At 41.8% G+C, this 17,886-nt stretch overlaps 1 protein-coding gene across 3 annotated transcripts in view; it reads left to right on the plus strand.

The window, feature by feature from the left end:
- The window catches only part of LOC116848033 (CCR4-NOT transcription complex subunit 6-like), a 688,139-nt gene that overhangs the window by 647,206 nt on the left and 23,047 nt on the right, over nt 1-17,886 (plus strand). For all 3 annotated transcript variants that reach the window (XM_032823744.1, XM_032823743.1, XM_032823745.1), the window contains 2 exons: nt 7,771-8,083; nt 13,579-13,730. In XM_032823744.1, the coding sequence (XP_032679635.1) occupies nt 7,771-8,083; nt 13,579-13,730 (465 nt within the window). The remainder of the gene's footprint in view (nt 1-7,770; nt 8,084-13,578; nt 13,731-17,886) is intronic.

Here is a 17,886-nt window from a genome sequence, read left to right on the forward strand (position 1 = left end):
TCTCTCTCTCTCTCTCTCTCTCTCTCTCTCTCTCTCTCTCTCTCTCTCTCTCTCTCTCTCTCTCTCTCGTTACTCCACTCTGTTGGGTATATACAGGATACAACTAGGTCGGCCTCGGGAATTTCGACGTAGTTCGCCAATTATTCGTGGCAGATTTTTACGCTGTAAATATCCTGGCGGCGAGAGAACCGCGGAGGTCGCGGTAATACCGATTTACGAGCGAAACTATTTCGGCGTACAGCTGCAGGTTGTTGCGCCGCAAAGTCGCTTATTTATCGTCAGTGGAATTTTCGCGGTTGATCCGACTTGGAAATTTCGTTCGACTCGCGGCGAGCGTCTAGGTTTGCCACGACCGGCGAAATTTCGCACGGTGATCCGTGAGTTACATCACATGCTCCCGTACTTTCGAGGGTGAAGCATCTAATTATCGACGTCCTCTTTAGTCATCGGTGGTCATCCAGAGAAACTTGATTTTTCTTACAACCAGCAGCAACTGTTTATAGTTTTCGTTGTGAAGTTCTCTTTTAAAATTATCGAATGCAGGCAAGAAATTTAACTGTGCTAGCCGCAAGAAAACTACCCACTTTTTCTACGTAGGGAGAGAACATTATATAATCTTTTTTTTCTTTTCATATAAATTTTTTTAAAATTTTATTATATTTTTGATAGTGCAGGAATAAACTGTCAATAAAATCTATCCTATTAATTGTAAGAAATATGGTAACAATTTTAATAATACATTTCTCACGTGGTTCCTAAAATATAAATAGCACGTATGAGAAATAAAAGGATAATAAATTACTACAGAATGTCAATCTATTCCTTGGTTATAAAATCTTATAGTAATTTTTGCTTTAAAACTCTCTCCGTGTAGAGTACAAATACTGACTAATAGCGAATTCGGTAGCTTGCACTAAGTGCGCACTAAGGCTTGTTTACAGTACATTCATATATTTAAGATCGTGTCTTAAATATATATTTAAAAACATTTTAGCTAATAAAATGATTCGTACGGATGTTATACATATCATATTACTGGTTAAAAATATTTGAGAATTTATTTAAGATAATCTTTAAATATATTAACATATTATGAACGAACCTTAGTGCGCACTCAGTGCGCGCTAGTGCAAGCAACCGAATTCGCTGTAAGGGAATCAATAATTTAGTGTTTCACTCCTACCAAAAGTGAGCAAATGACATTTATCGTTTTGACCCAATAATAGAATCCTACATCTCGTGAGAAATCCAAATATAAATATCTCGTGTTTCCCACTTTGAAAGAAAATTTATTCCGAGAGAACTTTAGTTTGATATAAGACACGCGATACCGCGAGTTCGATAATTTTCACGTCACATTCTGGCCATTTGTCGAGCGGGGACACCCGGTATAAAGCGCCATCCGGCACGCGAGGAGAGAGAGAGGGAGAGGGAGAATAAGAGAGCCGCGGCTTCTCGTGTGTGTAAATTAGGTAACCTGTGTTCGGCTCTCTCTCTCTCTCTCTCTCTCTCTCTCTCTCTCTCTCTCTCTTCTCTTCTGCTCTCGGACTGGTTTGGCGACTCTTGGGGTAGGTCGTGGCGTGGCGTAAGCGTAGCCGCTACGTGCGGCATCGCTGACCTCGCTGGATGCTGCCGAGTCGCGCGAGCTAGTCGTGAATGGAACACCGAGCCGCCGCTTCCACGCGCTGCCATTGACTGCCGCCGTTCTGCCTTCTTCCGAGGCGGCGGTCAGCGCCCACGCCTCGTTTCACGCGAGATAAAAGCAAGCTTCTCCTTGTTCGCAACCGAGCATCGTGAAACATGAGAGAGCAGCCTCTACACTTCCGACAGATCCCCGATGTCAGCTCTCCGTACGATCGGCTGTTTATTTTTATTTATTCGCGTATAAGTCGTCCGTAGCACAACGTATCGTATACATAAAATGCGAGAGATATTGCGCGAAAGACGGAAGTAGGATAAAGGCATCTTGTTATTATATAGAGTATGAATAGTTGAGTGCCGAGAAAATTCGGAACAATGGGAACGCTACTCTCGAATAGGATGTAAGCAAAACACGGGAAGCAATTTTTTAGGAGCATTTCGTAATATTAAATAGCTTCCCATAGCATTTCTCGATCGTTCCTCTGCGTTGCGTGCAAATTTTTTTGTATTTCATAGTTTGTATACTTCAAATATATTATACCATCTATATTTTTAAACATCACATTATTATCAAAATTTTTTCAATTTTACTATGTTTCTAGTAGTACAAGAATAAATTTATATAGAGAGAAAAATATCTAAAAAATTTAAAAAAAAGAAATACACTTGGTGGGTGCTAACCATATTAATTTAAATCTAAATTCTATTATTTAAATAAAATAAGCATACATGTTTTCATTAAAACTAAGAAACTTTTTAGACGCTTTATATTTCTTTGTTTGACAAATATTTTTTTCAATATAAAAAGTATATTAGTATAAATAAATATATTATTAGTAACTACCGCGTAAATATTCTTTAATTTTTTAGACACTTCTCTCAATAAACAGTAAAGTCTTACATCTTGCTGAAAAACAGTAAATTTGGTAAGAAATATCGGAATTTTTTTTTAATAGCACACATTGCAATTCCTGAAATATATGAATTATACACACAAAATGTATAATATGAAATGAAAAAATAATCGCAGAATATTGATCTGTTTCTCGATTATGAAATTTTATAGTAATTTTTATTACAAGATTTTTTCTATGTCAATAACTAAAGAGAATGTTAATAATTGGGTATTTCACCCTGTATCTCAATAGTCACAGCCAAGATTTTCAGGGGAAAACGCGTTCTTTTGAAATTTCCGAAATGATTATTTGGCTGAAAATAATAATTGCGCCTTTTTGCGTTAATTGCTTAGAGTAACTCTTAGTATTTATGATTCGCACGACCCTTCGCTCGCCAAACGCGAGAGAGCTTTCTGGATATATTGAAATTAACAGACGGTAGAGTAGCTCGCAGTGGATCCTTCCCTCTGTGTATCTGTCGTTTGCTCGTGCCTTCAGTCGAAGAGGGAAGTTCCGGAAGTGCTCCTTCGAGCATATTCCTCCGAGCAGCTAAAACACTTGGCAGATTAAAGTGATTAACAGGTTGGCTGCCGGCCCCTTTCGAAGCTCTCCCTCGGCAGCTATTCGCTATTTGCCGGCGACCGTGCCCCGAGCACTCGCTCGTCGAACTTTAGTTTACGACTTGCGGCATACCTTCTCGTCGCCGTCATCATCTTACCCCAGCAAGTTTGCCCGAACACGGCCCGGCACGAATACTTTTGCCGTTCAGTCAAACCGCTGAGAATATTCGCTCGGTTATTATCGACTTTCTGTGGTCACGATTGAAGTTAAAACCCCGCACCTCTGAGGCGCGCGACTGAATTTATCGCATCCCCAAAGAAGAAGATATGGTGACGTCTGTCACACAAGTGACAGCTATACGAGTTGCGTATATAGAATTAATGTATACAGTAAGGTAAATACCAACGAGTCGCGCGACGGTAAGGAAGAAGCGTAGATAGATATAATTAATATCGCTCGCGAAACTTGTTTGACTTAGTTCGCTACCAATAAATACGCTGTACTTGGAGAAGCGATCAGGTTTAGCTACTTCGGGGAGATATGATCGTAGATCGCAGCGATGTGTATACTATAACTATTCGGTAACTTTGGTCATTATCAGTTTAGATCGGTAATCCACGGATTAGGCTAAATCCTCTTCGAAATTGGTATTACATGAATACGAAGCTGCTGAAAAAGCCGCACATGCCGTCGCGTCAATACAACGAAGCCGAACAGAACCTCAATTTTGCGAAAAGTAGCAGCTTGCTGTAATCGTCACTTACACAGCCTCACATTTTATATCTGCCCGTAATTCAAATTTTTATGAAACTGCATAATCTATTTTTTCATTTCTTTTCTTTTTTTTGCTAAAGCTTTGAAGAAAATTACCTTTGCGTAAATTATCTTCGCGTAAATACATACGGGAGCCCCGTTAAAACATCGACGCGGGAATCCAAAGTCTGTTATTAACTTTCTTATCGTATCATAGTCGACATGAGCTCGCTAAGAAGAACACTGCTCGAATCCAAATATGTGTGTATGTGTGTGTGTCATTGTCTACGTCTTGTCGGAGTTAACAACAGGCGGAGGAGGAACGACGGGATGCCCATTAACGACACATATCTCACGCGAGATCAACCTCGAATAATGTCCTCTTAAATACGCTATCGACGTCGGCGAATGCCGCATGAGACTCGTCGACGCTGTGTTAACAACCGCTCGAATGTGCCTCGTGCCCCGCTCCGAGGAAAACGAATCGGCGAATCGTTAACGATCGTATTTATCGCGGCGATTAAAAAACCCCCTATCGGCCGAGTTTATCGCCGCACGTCGAGAACGGATAATTAAAGATTAAAAGCGTTCGCGCTGAGCGCACCGCCAAGGAGCGCCGCGCGCGCGCGCGCGCAACTATATTGTATAATTAATGTTATCTTACATTTCATGTTATCTCGCGTTTTATATCTCGCGCATCGGTGCGCCCGCGTAAAAAATCGGGAGCGACTTTGCTACCTCATTAGACACATGTCGCCGTTGAACTAGCGTATTCATTCTATACTCATTATGATATTCTTAATCGGATTTCTACACGGAGAAAAACAATTTTGCTCTTTTAACAAAATCGTCGTTGCAACTGTATATTGGTAGTGACATCAAAAAAATTTAGTTGACGTAACTAATTTTACAAATTACTCGTTATCAGAGCAGAAGTAGTTTCGTTGCCAGGACAGAACAAATTTGTTGAGTGTATTTGTCCTAAGAATCACATTAATTTGCTATTGATGTAAAATAATGTATCCTTAGCAAACTTATTTGCTATCGAAGCAAAACTGCAACTGTTTATATAAATCCATCATGGTTCTTATAGCAAAATAATTTGTAGGTTCAGCAAATTATATCCAGCAAATAGTGATTAGTACTTTTAGCAAATCTTTTTGCTGTCCATATAATAACAAAAAGATTTTGCTAGACCAGCAGAAAATTTGTTGGGCCAGCAAATTATTTTTCTCCGTGTAGTTTTCACGAGAACCTTTACGCCGAAGACTTTCTGCCGTTATGAAAATTTCTCTAACCCTCGAACAAAGCCGGAATAAGTACAAATATACTATATAAACAGATTCTGTTGGTAAATAGTCTAAAGTAAGAAAAACATAATCAGCCTAGTTGCGGATATTAGTGGGATTAATCTTCATTTAAGTCACGAAGACAATTTTTGCGTTATCACACACATACATTTATAACAATGTGATTGTTAATTTGAATGTGTTAGTTTTAAATGGACATTAACTTCTTTCTCTATGTACGAAGAATCGTACATTTTACTCGTACGAGATTGATAGTTGGGAATTTAAAGAAATTACAAACAAAAATAATTCTCCGTTCTTGATTTATTTTTGTACTCGATGAAGTCGTCTTCCCGTTTGTACTCGTCGCACGATTCTTTCTACGGAAAAGCGTCCTCTTATACGATTTATCGTAATTCTTTTTAAGTCTAAAGATACTGATTAACATATAGTATATACTTAGTCCTATCAATACAACCACCACACTTTCAGGTGCGCGCACGCGTTATTGGATTGCGATGAATACCGCAGCACAATTATTTATACATACATACACACACACACACACTCTCTCTCTCTCTCTCTCTCTCTCTCTCTCTCCTTCTCTGCACGAGTACAACGGCGCAGCCGGGTTTGCCCCCGATACGTTCACGTTCGCGGTAATGGAACCGCTGATTTACTGGTTTAGCTCGGCCGTCTATCGCCTGGCCACGGTTCAAATTAGCTCCAGCGTATCGGCACACCGAGATGTGTTCTTCGAGAGCGCCGTAACCGGCCGGAGGCTCGCCCGAAATCGCGCATGCCGGGTATCCAGCCCGAGCAGGACGAACATCGCGTGTTAACCGAAGTTTAAAAATAAAAAAACCAGTTCTGTTTGTTCCGCGTTTGTCGACTCGATCGAGCTGACGGCGCGGGCAATCTCACCGTTAACGAATTGCAACCCACCGAGACGTCGGCTTTAATTTAACTCGAAATCGGACGGGATCGCACTCGCGATGATGTTCCCGCGTGTATCCTCTCGGAAACTCGGAATCCTCTCTCTATTGTAGATGTCATATGCGTATATTCGCATTGGAACAACGCGAAATGGATGCGGCGAACGATCGACCGGAGCCGGTTTCGCTGAAAGCAGCAAGTCGACGTGGAAGGCAGAGTATGAGCGTCTCGCAACGCGACACTTCGCACTTGATTCATCGCGTTCGCGCTCTAATCACGGTATTATACCGCGCGGTGGGATAACTTTGCGAAGTCGCGCGGCAAGTGAGACGAGACGAGACAACACGAGACGAGACGAGATGAGGCGAGACGAGGCAAGGCGAAGCGAGAGATGTCGGGAATTTATGTAGACAACCCGGCGACATCGGGAAGACAGCTCGCTTTATGCTGATCCTCTTATCCCAACCCCGCCTGCTTCGCACGCGCGGTCGCCTCAGCGTCTACCTCCGCTACGGAGGAAGGGAGGTACTTACGTACGTACGTACGTACGTCTGCTCGCGTTTACGAGAGACGAGGCTCTCGCGAAACGGCTTTCCGCCCGCCACGGAAACCCGAAGAAAATGGAACATGGCGGTTCCCGAGTTGAGCCACGAACACGCGCGAGAGAGAGAGAGAGAGAGAGAGAGACGATCTGCAACGTAGCCGTGAATCGAAATCGCGAAAGAAACGAGCGTCGCTCTTTCTGCTTGCGTTACACGCGACGCGAGACAGAATTTATGAGCGTAGAATTTGACTCCGAGATAGTGGCAAAGTAACGGAAATGAACGATGTAAAATAACGATGATTGAAAAGATCCCGGTGGCGAAGGGAACGAAAGACACACGAAGATTTCGTTTATTTCGTTTTTTTTTTCGTTTGTTTGATTATTGAACGAAAAAACGATGCGTCGAGACGCGTTGCAACGTGAAAGGTGCGAGAATTTAGTACGCTATTGGTAAAACCGATTATCCCGCGGAAGTCGCGCGCAAAACGATCGATCAACATCGCGATGGTCAATCATTTGTACTCGAGCCACCAGCTCTACGGCTGGCCCGTGAGATTCTCGCGCGCTTACCGTGTAGTTTGCGTCGCTGCAACAAGTTGTCGCGACTTATCTCTGTGTTGCCTTGTATTATAAATTAGAATATAAAGTCTACATTTTATATAGAGGCGATGTACAAGACGTCGGAATTCTACTTGCAGCTTCATGCACCATGTAATGCGTAAAAACACCGGGACATTTGTATGCGTACGCGCATACGTCTACGGGTGTAGTTCCGGTTCTTCGGATGTGTTTCCCTACGAGTGAACTTGTATATAAAAATGTATATAAATATATATATAAATATAAATATATATAAATATATTATAAATATTATAAATATATAAATATATATAAATATATTATAAATATATATTATAATATATATATAAATATATAAATATATATATAAATATATATATAAATGTATATAAATGTGTATAAATATATATATATATATATATATATATATATATATATTTAGTCCACAGAGAAACGCAAGTTTCTCACGATTGCGCGGCGAGAAGACAGGGAAAAAGTGTGCGAATCATTAGGATCCAAATCGTTACGGTACACAGTTGTACACGGCGAGACGTGTGGTTCGCTGTTACAGGTATCTTCACGGTGATGTGCTACAACGTGTTGTGTGACAAGTACGCCACGCGACAGATGTACGGCTACTGTCCGAGCTGGGCGTTAGACTGGGAGTACCGGAAGAAGGGCATCCTCGATGAAATACGCCATTACGCCGCGGACATCATCAGCCTGCAGGAGGTCGAGACGGACCAATTCTACAACTTCTTCCTGCCGGAGCTCAAGCACGACGGCTACGACGGCATATTCTCGCCCAAGTCCCGGGCGAAGACGATGGCGGAGAATGATCGCAAATACGTCGACGGTTGCGCCATTTTTTACAGGACCGCCAAGTAAGCGCATTCCTACATTTCTCTTGATTCGTACGGTATAACAAGGCTGCCTGTGTGTGTGCGCGTGTATATATATAGTAGGTTGCAAAACGGTTTGGACACAATAAAGTTGGAAGCTCACCAAACTGTTAAAATTGAGGATCATTACCAAAGGGCTTAGGCAATAATAATATTATTAATAATGTAATTAAAAGAACTAAATATAGCATTATTCATAATAGTAATTAATAATACAATTATTTAATAATACAATTATTGAGTTAGGTTATCACACAAATACAGTAATGACGCTCTCGTCGGCGATACGTCGATCAATATTAAGAGGCGTAATAATTTAATTAACGCACACATGAAGATATAGAAAATGCAATCAGATGTAGTACAGTTATCGATCACGCGTGATTATGAATGTTTTGTCAACAAATTTACCGTGAAATTATTGGAACCAGACATCCACATATCCAGAAATCCACACACACACCTGCATATCCAGACACCCACATACCCAGATACTCACACACCCAGACATGCATACATTTACCTACACGCGCGCACACACACACACATTTTTGTAATTTCTGGCTAAACAAACTTTCCTGGAAACTAATTGACAGAACAAAATTTCAAATCGGATAACTGAATAGAAATCAGACGGAAATCTTACATTTTGATATTCAATTATTGCGTCAGAAAATATCGCCGTTGTATCGCCAAACTACAATTGCAAAGCTGGCAGGCTTCGCTTATCACGAGCGATATCAGGGAAGCAGCAGTGGTAGTGACAACGACGGCGTGTCTCGTCTCGCGAAGCGCGACATTTAATTCCAAAAGGGACGAAAGACGCATCCGCTCGTAATTTAACAAAGCGTCGCGCGCATGTCTGGCGTGTAATAACGTCATGGTAATCCAATATCGCGTCAGATAGTAAACGCGCGTCGTAAATCGCCGGCCTCAGTGTTTAATAGAAAAGCGGTCGTGCCGCTTTCGTGAACGTATATCTCCTCGTATTTGGCGAATAAATTAACTAGAAATCGTTGAATCTTTCCTTCCTATCTCCTTCTTCAGTGATCAAAATTTCTGGTCAATTACTGACCATATTTCAGCTTATTTTTTATTCACCAACGCGAAACGATTTTCATGTCGACACGAAACGACTTCTCATAATTTCGCAACGTCGCGTCTATTTCCTTCGACTTTCTCGGCATACATGGACACGATATTTCTGACTTCAATGAAGTTTCCCAAGTGCACACTCACACGATGTCAGAATTATTGGCGCACAGCGAGAGACGACATCGATACGCGGAGAAATTGCCTTCACCGCACCGTACCGTGCTCCGACGCGATGTACGGTCGAACGTCGCAGTTGCCCGCGCGCGGCTTCTATGACGCATTAATCATCGCCGGCCACGCTGCGAGATATCTATTTCGACTAATGCTTATTTTCAATGTATCTCGACGTAATGGCAGGTCCACGATATCGCCGCGCTGTGCTGTGCTGCGACGCGCTCCGGGCTATCGAGCGTGACGATTAATGCGAGCGTATGCATATGTCGCGCGACCCGCGTAACGGTCTCTTTATAGTCCATCGTCGTAAATAATCCGTGAAGTAAATGCCTCTCTGTGACAATATTAAGGTCGATGGAGCGAATGCATGTGTCTGTCTGTGGGTGCCCCTTCTTCCTCCCATTCTCTCTCCCTCCATTGGCAAACCCGCTTAAACGACATACCGCGGTCGTCTTAACTTGCCGCCGCGTCATTTGCAGTGTTAAACATTGCCGCGTCAATCGGAAGGGTTCATAACTCGAGATTAACGTCAAGATGAGAAGAGCAAAACCTTCGCGAATGTGTCGGCCGATTGTTTTTATGTGAAACTGTAATCGAGGTAAAGAAAGGATATATATCGATTTGACCGAACATAAATGTCTGAGGAGTCCTCTCTGTTCATGTATTAATATATCTTTTAAATTAAATTTAGGATCAAAACAAGGATAATCGTAGTATCAGCGAGTTCGCGCTTCAAGTCTTGACAATTCGAAAAAAGATCATATCTTTAACTTTTCGTGTGCAATCATATTTTTTGGAATACGCAGTACAACTTGGATTTGTCAGACAATTTTGAACTGCCACACATGATTTTGTTTAAAATCAATATTTTTGAGTAAAACGTTTGTTTTCCAGAGATATAGAAAAGCTTCAGCTACACTGAGAGAAAAAATATCTAAAAAATAATAAATATTTATTTGGCAGGCATACAGAGAGAACGATTTGGTTGAATGAAATAAACATTTTTTTGAAATAGTTCAAATGAATTTTTTTATTGATCGAACAAAATTTTGTTTGACGCAACAAAAATATTTATTTGCAGCTAAGTTCCAAAGAAATATTTTTGTTATGTCAACCAAATAATTCGTTTGAACTATTCCAAAGAAACGTTTATTTGATTGAACAAATCGTTCTCTCTGAGTGCACTAATTTGACATATTTAGTTAAATCTAAATTCTTTTATTTAAATAGAAAAAACAATTGCTTTTTTTCGAGAAAAGCTAAAGTTTTCATAAAGTTCTAAGAAAAGCTAAATTTCGTGAAGTTCTAAGAAAATGTATTAGGTGTACAAATAAGTTCGCCTTTACATTCAATCAATTATAATTCTGTTTTACATTAATATTTTTCCTTCCGTTTTGAGGTTTTAAAAAATGTTGACTTTTTAAACGCATCATATAACTTGACTCTACTTGCGACATAATCTCAAAAAACAGTAGTTTACACCACCTTTTTCTTAGAAAGAGCATGTTAGGTTTTATATTCTTTTCGCTTTCCAACTATCGCGTTTATCGCGTTCGTCTGATCAAACACGGCCTGTACTACTGCGAAACGCACAAGGTCGCGTATAATTCCTCTCTGTCTCAGTCCTTCCCCTTTCTCTTTCTCTTCGTCTCGCTATCGGTCGACGATGAGGGGGAAAAAGGCAGGGAAAGAGCTTATGGTCGCTTTTATGACTTGCAAAGACGCGGCTGTCGATTTCAATCCAGCCGCAACACGACCAAATCGACCGAACCGAATCAGCGGCGCGACCGACTCGCGCGATGAGCATAAAGTTTGACTAGCTTTCAATTTCCGCCTTCGGCGCACTCGCCCCTCAATCATTCTCAGCTTTATTGCCTCCCCTCGTCGAGGTTATACGATCGTCACATCAAGGTGCCGCTACTTAAAAACGAGAAGAAAATAGGGAGAGAGGAAGGACGGAGAAATCGTAAGACTCAAAGTTACGCGTGCGTTCTTTCGCAGGTTCTTTTACTGTTAAAAATTCTACGAATCATCAGACGTAATAAATATCCTTCGAACGCGTCGGCTTCACTCCCTTGTGATATGAGAACTGAGCCTAAGGAGGAGAATCACTAAGAAAAATCTGTTGGTTATTAGAAGAAAAGCACGTTTGCTGTTTGATAATCGTTAAGAAAACATATCGAACAGTCACTGTTGCAAATCATTCCCTATCATTTATCATCTTAACAAACATACATTACCTGAGATATAAATCATACATTTGTTTTCGTCTATTTAGATTAGGTTAGTTATATCTCCATTACAGAATGTATATTACTTAAAGCAACAAATTGAAAGTAACAGATTATTTGTTCTCATTATGAGGTCATTTACTGCCCCATATCAACAAGCCATATCTTGCTATTTTGTTAAATTAGCAAAACTTTTCTCTCAGTAAAGGAGAAGAAGTAGGGAATATGTCTCCGTAAGAAGACACGTAATTACAATCGCGAGTGAAGTACTTTCGTTCTCGAGGGTTCGCGTTGGAGTTTGCAACAAAATCGCCAAAAAGAGCGAATTGTGAGGCGCGATCGAATTGTGTTCGAGCGGTTCGAAATGAAGATGTATATTCGAGCCTCAAGTTCAGACAATTCGCGAACGGCCCAAACGAAATAAGCGGCCAAGTCTTCGAGTTCATTCGGCTCCATGGGTGAACGTGTTTTCGTCGCAATTCTCCCTCCCTCCCTCCCTCTCGTTCTTCCTCTCGTTCTTTCTTCTTAAGCAACTGCGAATGACGTTGATTCAATCTTGTTTACGGCCCACGGAGAGAAGAAGTCGGCAAAGGGCAGGAGGCAGGAGTGGATGATGGCTCGTAATGGGTATTCAGCGAAGCATATATTTCTCAGGCATATATGTGCCGCACATATCCGCCGTGCAGGCGGCACGAAGACGGCGAGGTGGAGGAGAGAAGGAAGCCCAAGTATTCTACATCGCGTACGTGATACGCCTTTCTCACGAGTGCTGGCCGCTCACGACGAAAATCGTCCGGCACGACGACGACGACGAGAACGACGGTGACGCTCGCGTCTCGTATCCACGTCGTGTCGCACGCTCACCCCGACCCTTCCACGTCACCCCGCGGCGAAATTGTGCTTCGCCGGCCGTTTACCGGGACTTATGCCGAGCGACCGATTCCTCCCCATACATAGTCTCGTCTGGAATTTCTCTAGTCAGAGTTAGAACTAAAGTATGACGATTGCTCTGCATCCTGTTTGCTGTTTTTAGGGTTGACGTGAGTGGGAGAAAAGAAGAGAGACTCTTGAAAAGAAGCTCTGAATGTATGAAGCACGTTGCAACTTCTCTCTCACTCACTCACTTCCTCTCTACAAGTGGCGGACGATTTAACTCTGATTTCAGGAACTCTAGTTTCACCATTTGTGGCTCGAATCGCGTCGAAGCTAACGCACACTACTTGCCACGACTCCAACGCGATGCGATTAATCGTTTCGGGCGTCTCTCCCGCATGCAATTCTATCAGCGAACGCGGGAAAGACGGATATCGTCGAGATCTTTCGTTTGACAGTCGGATTATTACTACACGGAGAGAATATTATAGTTTTTAGTCTTGTTTTTAAATTTTTTATATCTCGATTTTAAGTTTCTAGTGGTGCAGGAATAGAGATCAGTCTGATCTACAATATGCTCTTTGCTTCCTGTTTCTTTCTTTTTATCTCTTTCTAACTTAAATCTTAAGCTACAAAAAGATACAGAACATGAAACAGAAAGTAAAAAGCACATTATAGATTAGACTTTCGATCTATCTTGCTAAAGACCATGTTTCGCTAGAAACATAACAAAAAATGCGACCAAGATGTTTTATCTGATTTTAGGGTTTTCGATAATTTCTTTTTATATACGATTAAAGGTCACGTTTTATTCCAAAAATATGTAACTCTCTCAACTCTCTATAAAGGATAATCAATTACTGCAGAATGTTGATCTATGCCTCGATCATGAAATTCTATAATAATTTTTGCTGTAAAATTCTGTCCGTGTATCTCTGAAAAAAATGTGTTCATGATAACGCAAAGTGTCTTGCACGAGAGACATGATTTTGTGTTAATTTATAAATCTTTCATTTTTTACACAATTTATTCTCAACTATTTCGTGAGATGCAATGACGCCTCGGTTCTACATGCATGATAATATTCCCGTCGTTCTTTTGCAGATTTACCTTGATAAAGGAGCATTTAGTCGAATTTAACCAATTGGCAATGGCAAACGCAGAAGGCTCGGACAACATGCTAAATCGTGTTATGCCCAAGGACAACATCGGGCTGGCTGCGTTACTTAGGACTAAGGATGCCGCTTGGGACAATGGTGAGTGCACGCAAAATTAATGTAGCTTCTCTCGATCCATATAGCAGCAGAATTGCGGATTTACAAGCCATTTGCGCAAACTGCAGGTGTACGTTCATTATTTGTCCCTTTAATCCCGATTCCTATCGAATCTCGATTTTCGAGTTCTCACGAATTCTCCTCCTAAAATACAATTAGTGTATTCTTCGCTGAAACACTGCACTTATAACTAGTTTAATTATAAGTCTAGTACTTCTCTACAATTAGTAAAATTGAAAGAAGGATTGTACTTTAGAGAGTACTGATTCACTTTAGAAAAGAGCGGCTATCCCTTACTATTGCAAACTTATAGTCCGGGTAGAAATTAATCGGAACACGCCCTAAGTAATGTTATGGCCCTTATCCCAAAATAGGTATGCCTTCGTAGAGTTCAGATATAGTCAGATATAGGCGATAGGTTATATCTCTGTGTAAGGAGACTTGTCTTTGGTCCACTGTCAAGGGCCTTGACAGAAATAGGGAAAACTTATCCAGGTTCTCCTTTCCATTTCCCATTTTATTTCTACCCGGGAAAGGAACATACGTTCATAGAGCAACCCCACGTTAAAATGTGAGATGAGAACAAGTGTCCCATAATTTGAGCGTTATCTAAACTCGCCGAGCAACCGACCTCTCATCCTGAAACTGACGAGATAATTCAGATATGTGAATATATGACGAGATAATTCGAGCTCTGGCATGTGCTCGCATTTTAGGGGTATATTTCGAAAGGAATTGCACGGTTCGTGATCGCATTACGTAATGTCCTGAACGCGGGAATAAGAACTAGTCGACTATCTTTCTTTCTCTCTCTCTTTTCTCTCTCTCTCTCTCTCTCTCTCTCTCTCTCTCTCTCTCTCTCTCTCTCTCAACATCTCGAGATAATCCGGAGAACGGGAGAGGATTAAAGATAACGTAAACGATCCGCCGGAATAAAAGGAAGGTAAAGACATAGCTCCGACGCTCTGAGCGTCCGTTTCGCACACGCCCACGGACGAGTCGCGTATCCAGCTGCGTGTTTGCACACTGTGAAACACGAAAGTAATTAACGCCGGCCTCTCGGTAACCGATGAAGCTGCCGGACTACCGGACGCGCAATATACAGAAGTTCGCGTTTTTTTCTGCGGCGCGTCGGGAAGCGCGCGGCGATGATTGAAGCGAGTAAATCGAGCACGATGTTCTGATCCAGCGCGCATGCATAGGGTGAACCGACATTTACGCAACGCGGCAGAATAAAGAGCTTTGAGCTGTTCGCGGGGACGATCTGAGGTCGACGAGCCTTGATACTCGATCTGCGATTATTTTCAAATTTCGTGGTTCATAATTGAAAAACAAATTTGGCGTCGCAATATTTCCGCGAAAAGGGACAATCGAAATTGAAAAATTCACTTTAAGCTAACTATGATGGAATTTTGTTTGTGATTTTATGTATAACCTCTTTGCACGGAGAATTTGTGAGAATTTTATAGTATAAATTACTTTAGGACTTTGTAACCGAGAAGTAGGTCGACGGTAATTTATTCTTTTTTATTTTATATGTGTTACTTATATTTCATGATCTGAAATGTCCTCAACTAAAACACTTGCTATGTTTCTAGTGAAATCTGCTAGTGAAATTTACTTTTTTTTTTTTAACTGGATAGACCATACTCACAGTCTATTCCTGTTTATATGTGTATATATGTATGTGTGCGTATGTGGACTACAAGAAATACAATAAAATTGAAAAGATTTCATGTGAAAAAAGAAAAATTATAATATTCTCTACGTATGTAATATAGAAAAAGATATGCCGATTTATAGGTACACGCACATGCATTCGTGATTAAATGTAATTTTGGTTTCTTAGATATGTTTTCTCGCAAATGAGTATTTCGTTGCGAATTGTGAGTTGTCCGAAGCGGATTCGAGTTTGTCGCAGGAAACGCCAAGAAATCGGCCTAACCTAGACACCCCGTATAGCGAGTCGTATCGCAGAATGCGCGGGGTAAGAGCGAGGCGAACCAGGCCCAAGATTTATATGGTGGTCCAAAGGTCGAGCGGCTATTACGGCTCACTCCGACGCGTCGGGACGTGCTCTCGTTAATGAGCCATTACCTCTGTTACATTAATCCACGGCGGGCGCAACGACCGGTCGTGGAAAAAACGACGGAACTTTTCGCTCTCGGTTACGAGCGCGGGATAATCGATCGCGCTCGCGAGACCGGCGATTTCTCGACGGTCTCTCTCGCGCTTCCTGCGCCGCGGTTAACACCTGGTTAGCTTCTCGTTTAGCGAAAGTTATTACCGCCGGGGGTTGCCGTAAGAAGAAAGCGTTGGATCACCGAATCGTCTCGTAACGTTGTTTTCTCGGCGCGTAACGACCGTCGCAGGGTGCGAATCCCGACTAGAAAATTGATCAATTTCTAATTAGCAACTGATGAGAAAATTCGATTACTGTAAAAGAACATTTTTTTACTTAGTTTGACCTAATGTACAAACGGCAACAGATGTCACCATCACAGCTCATCTACTGTACTGTATGTACGTGATCATTCACCGACCTTTCCTGATTGATAACACAAAATTTTACGTGATTGTTTACCAAATGCTAGGGAAATTTTCTGTTCAGTTTGATGAATTGTATGAGTTCCTATACACGTTCCTATACGCAGCTGCAAATTGTATAGCAAATTGTCGGACACCCTATATTGAAAATAGAAATATTCGTATTTAAAGACCAAAATGATAATAATGTCCAGGAATAGTTATCAATATTATTAGTGTTCAGTGTGTATTTGTGTGTGTGTGTGTGTGTGTGTGTGTGTGTGTGTATACACAGAGAGACATTCTCTGTTGAAAAATCCCGATGACAAAATAAACGGATATTTCCAATCAAAGTCTGATCAAATACTGATCAATCTTTATGTCCGGTCAGGAAACATCCGATGAGAAATATCGGTTCTTAATTTTTTTTGATCGGTTTATCTGGAATGCCATTAATGAGCGGAAATATCCAATTAAATTTTATCGAGTATCCCGATCGGAAATATAAAAATTGTTCAGAATTTAATCGGAAATATCTGTTTGTTAATTTTTGTCGGATAATTTCTCTTAGTGCACTTCCACTTTTTATGACGCGAAGCCGGCGGTGGAGAGTTCACTGGTTAGCACTGAACGCGCGATGAGAAGCCGTCAGATGGATGTCTCCTCATGGAGATGGATGCACTTACAAGCACAGCAAGGGAAAGGGAAAAGGAATAAACGAGATTGGATCTCGATCGAAATTAGAATCCGTGTAACCGTAGCAATGAGGCGCGATTAATGATCACCCTTACTCAAATACGAGCGGGATTCTGCAGGACGCGTCTTTGCCTTATATAGAATCCTGTTTGATGGAGGACTTCTCTCTCTCTCCTCCCTCCCTCCTCCTCCCTCCTTCCCCTCTCCTCTCTCTTCCGGTCGAGTCCATGAAAAAGACCGGTCTGTTCCGAGGAACATCCGTATACACGTGGATACACGAATCTTAGAGCAGTTGCTGTCCATCGGTCTCGGATTAATAGTGTATCATCGGCGATACTAATAGTCCGATATCTGGCAGCACGATGAACGATACACGGTCCGGTCGGCGGGAATGCGAAGAGCGCGGACGGATCGTTTATCCGCGTTTAGACTGATGTGCGCGATCCGGACTCTTTTCTACGGAAACTTCAAGGTCTGAAAATTTGGTTAGGAAGTTAGTTATACCGCGCGAAAACGTTAACACCTCATAGCCTCTGCGCGATTGCATATTTGCTCTTTTCCACGTTTTCTGACGACGGGTGAGATCATGAAAATGTCACGTCCGCCCACGTCTCGTCATGCCCTCCTCCGAGTCGGCTCTGACGTCACGGAAGCGGTTCGTGTCGCAAAAAGTGAAGTCGAGTAATTGAATCCCGAGAGCGAGCAGCCATGAGAACTGCGTCGCGCCTCGTCTCCGTTACACGCGAGAGAGACACCTTGTCGCTTAATTAATCGCGCTCGCGATGCGATGCGTCTCGGGAGAGGAACGCGTCCGCTCAAGAGACGCACTCGCATTCTCGCGAGAAGTGCCTGAGGCAGATAAAGTAGCTGCGAACTCTCTCTCTCTCTCTCTCTCTCTCTCTCTCTCTCTCTCTCT

This window comes from Odontomachus brunneus, unplaced genomic scaffold (assembly GCF_010583005.1).
Source record: "Odontomachus brunneus isolate Ranch 3 - 2012 unplaced genomic scaffold, Obru_v1 Obru_scaffold_087, whole genome shotgun sequence".
NCBI classification, from domain to species: Eukaryota; Metazoa; Arthropoda; class Insecta; order Hymenoptera; family Formicidae; genus Odontomachus; species Odontomachus brunneus.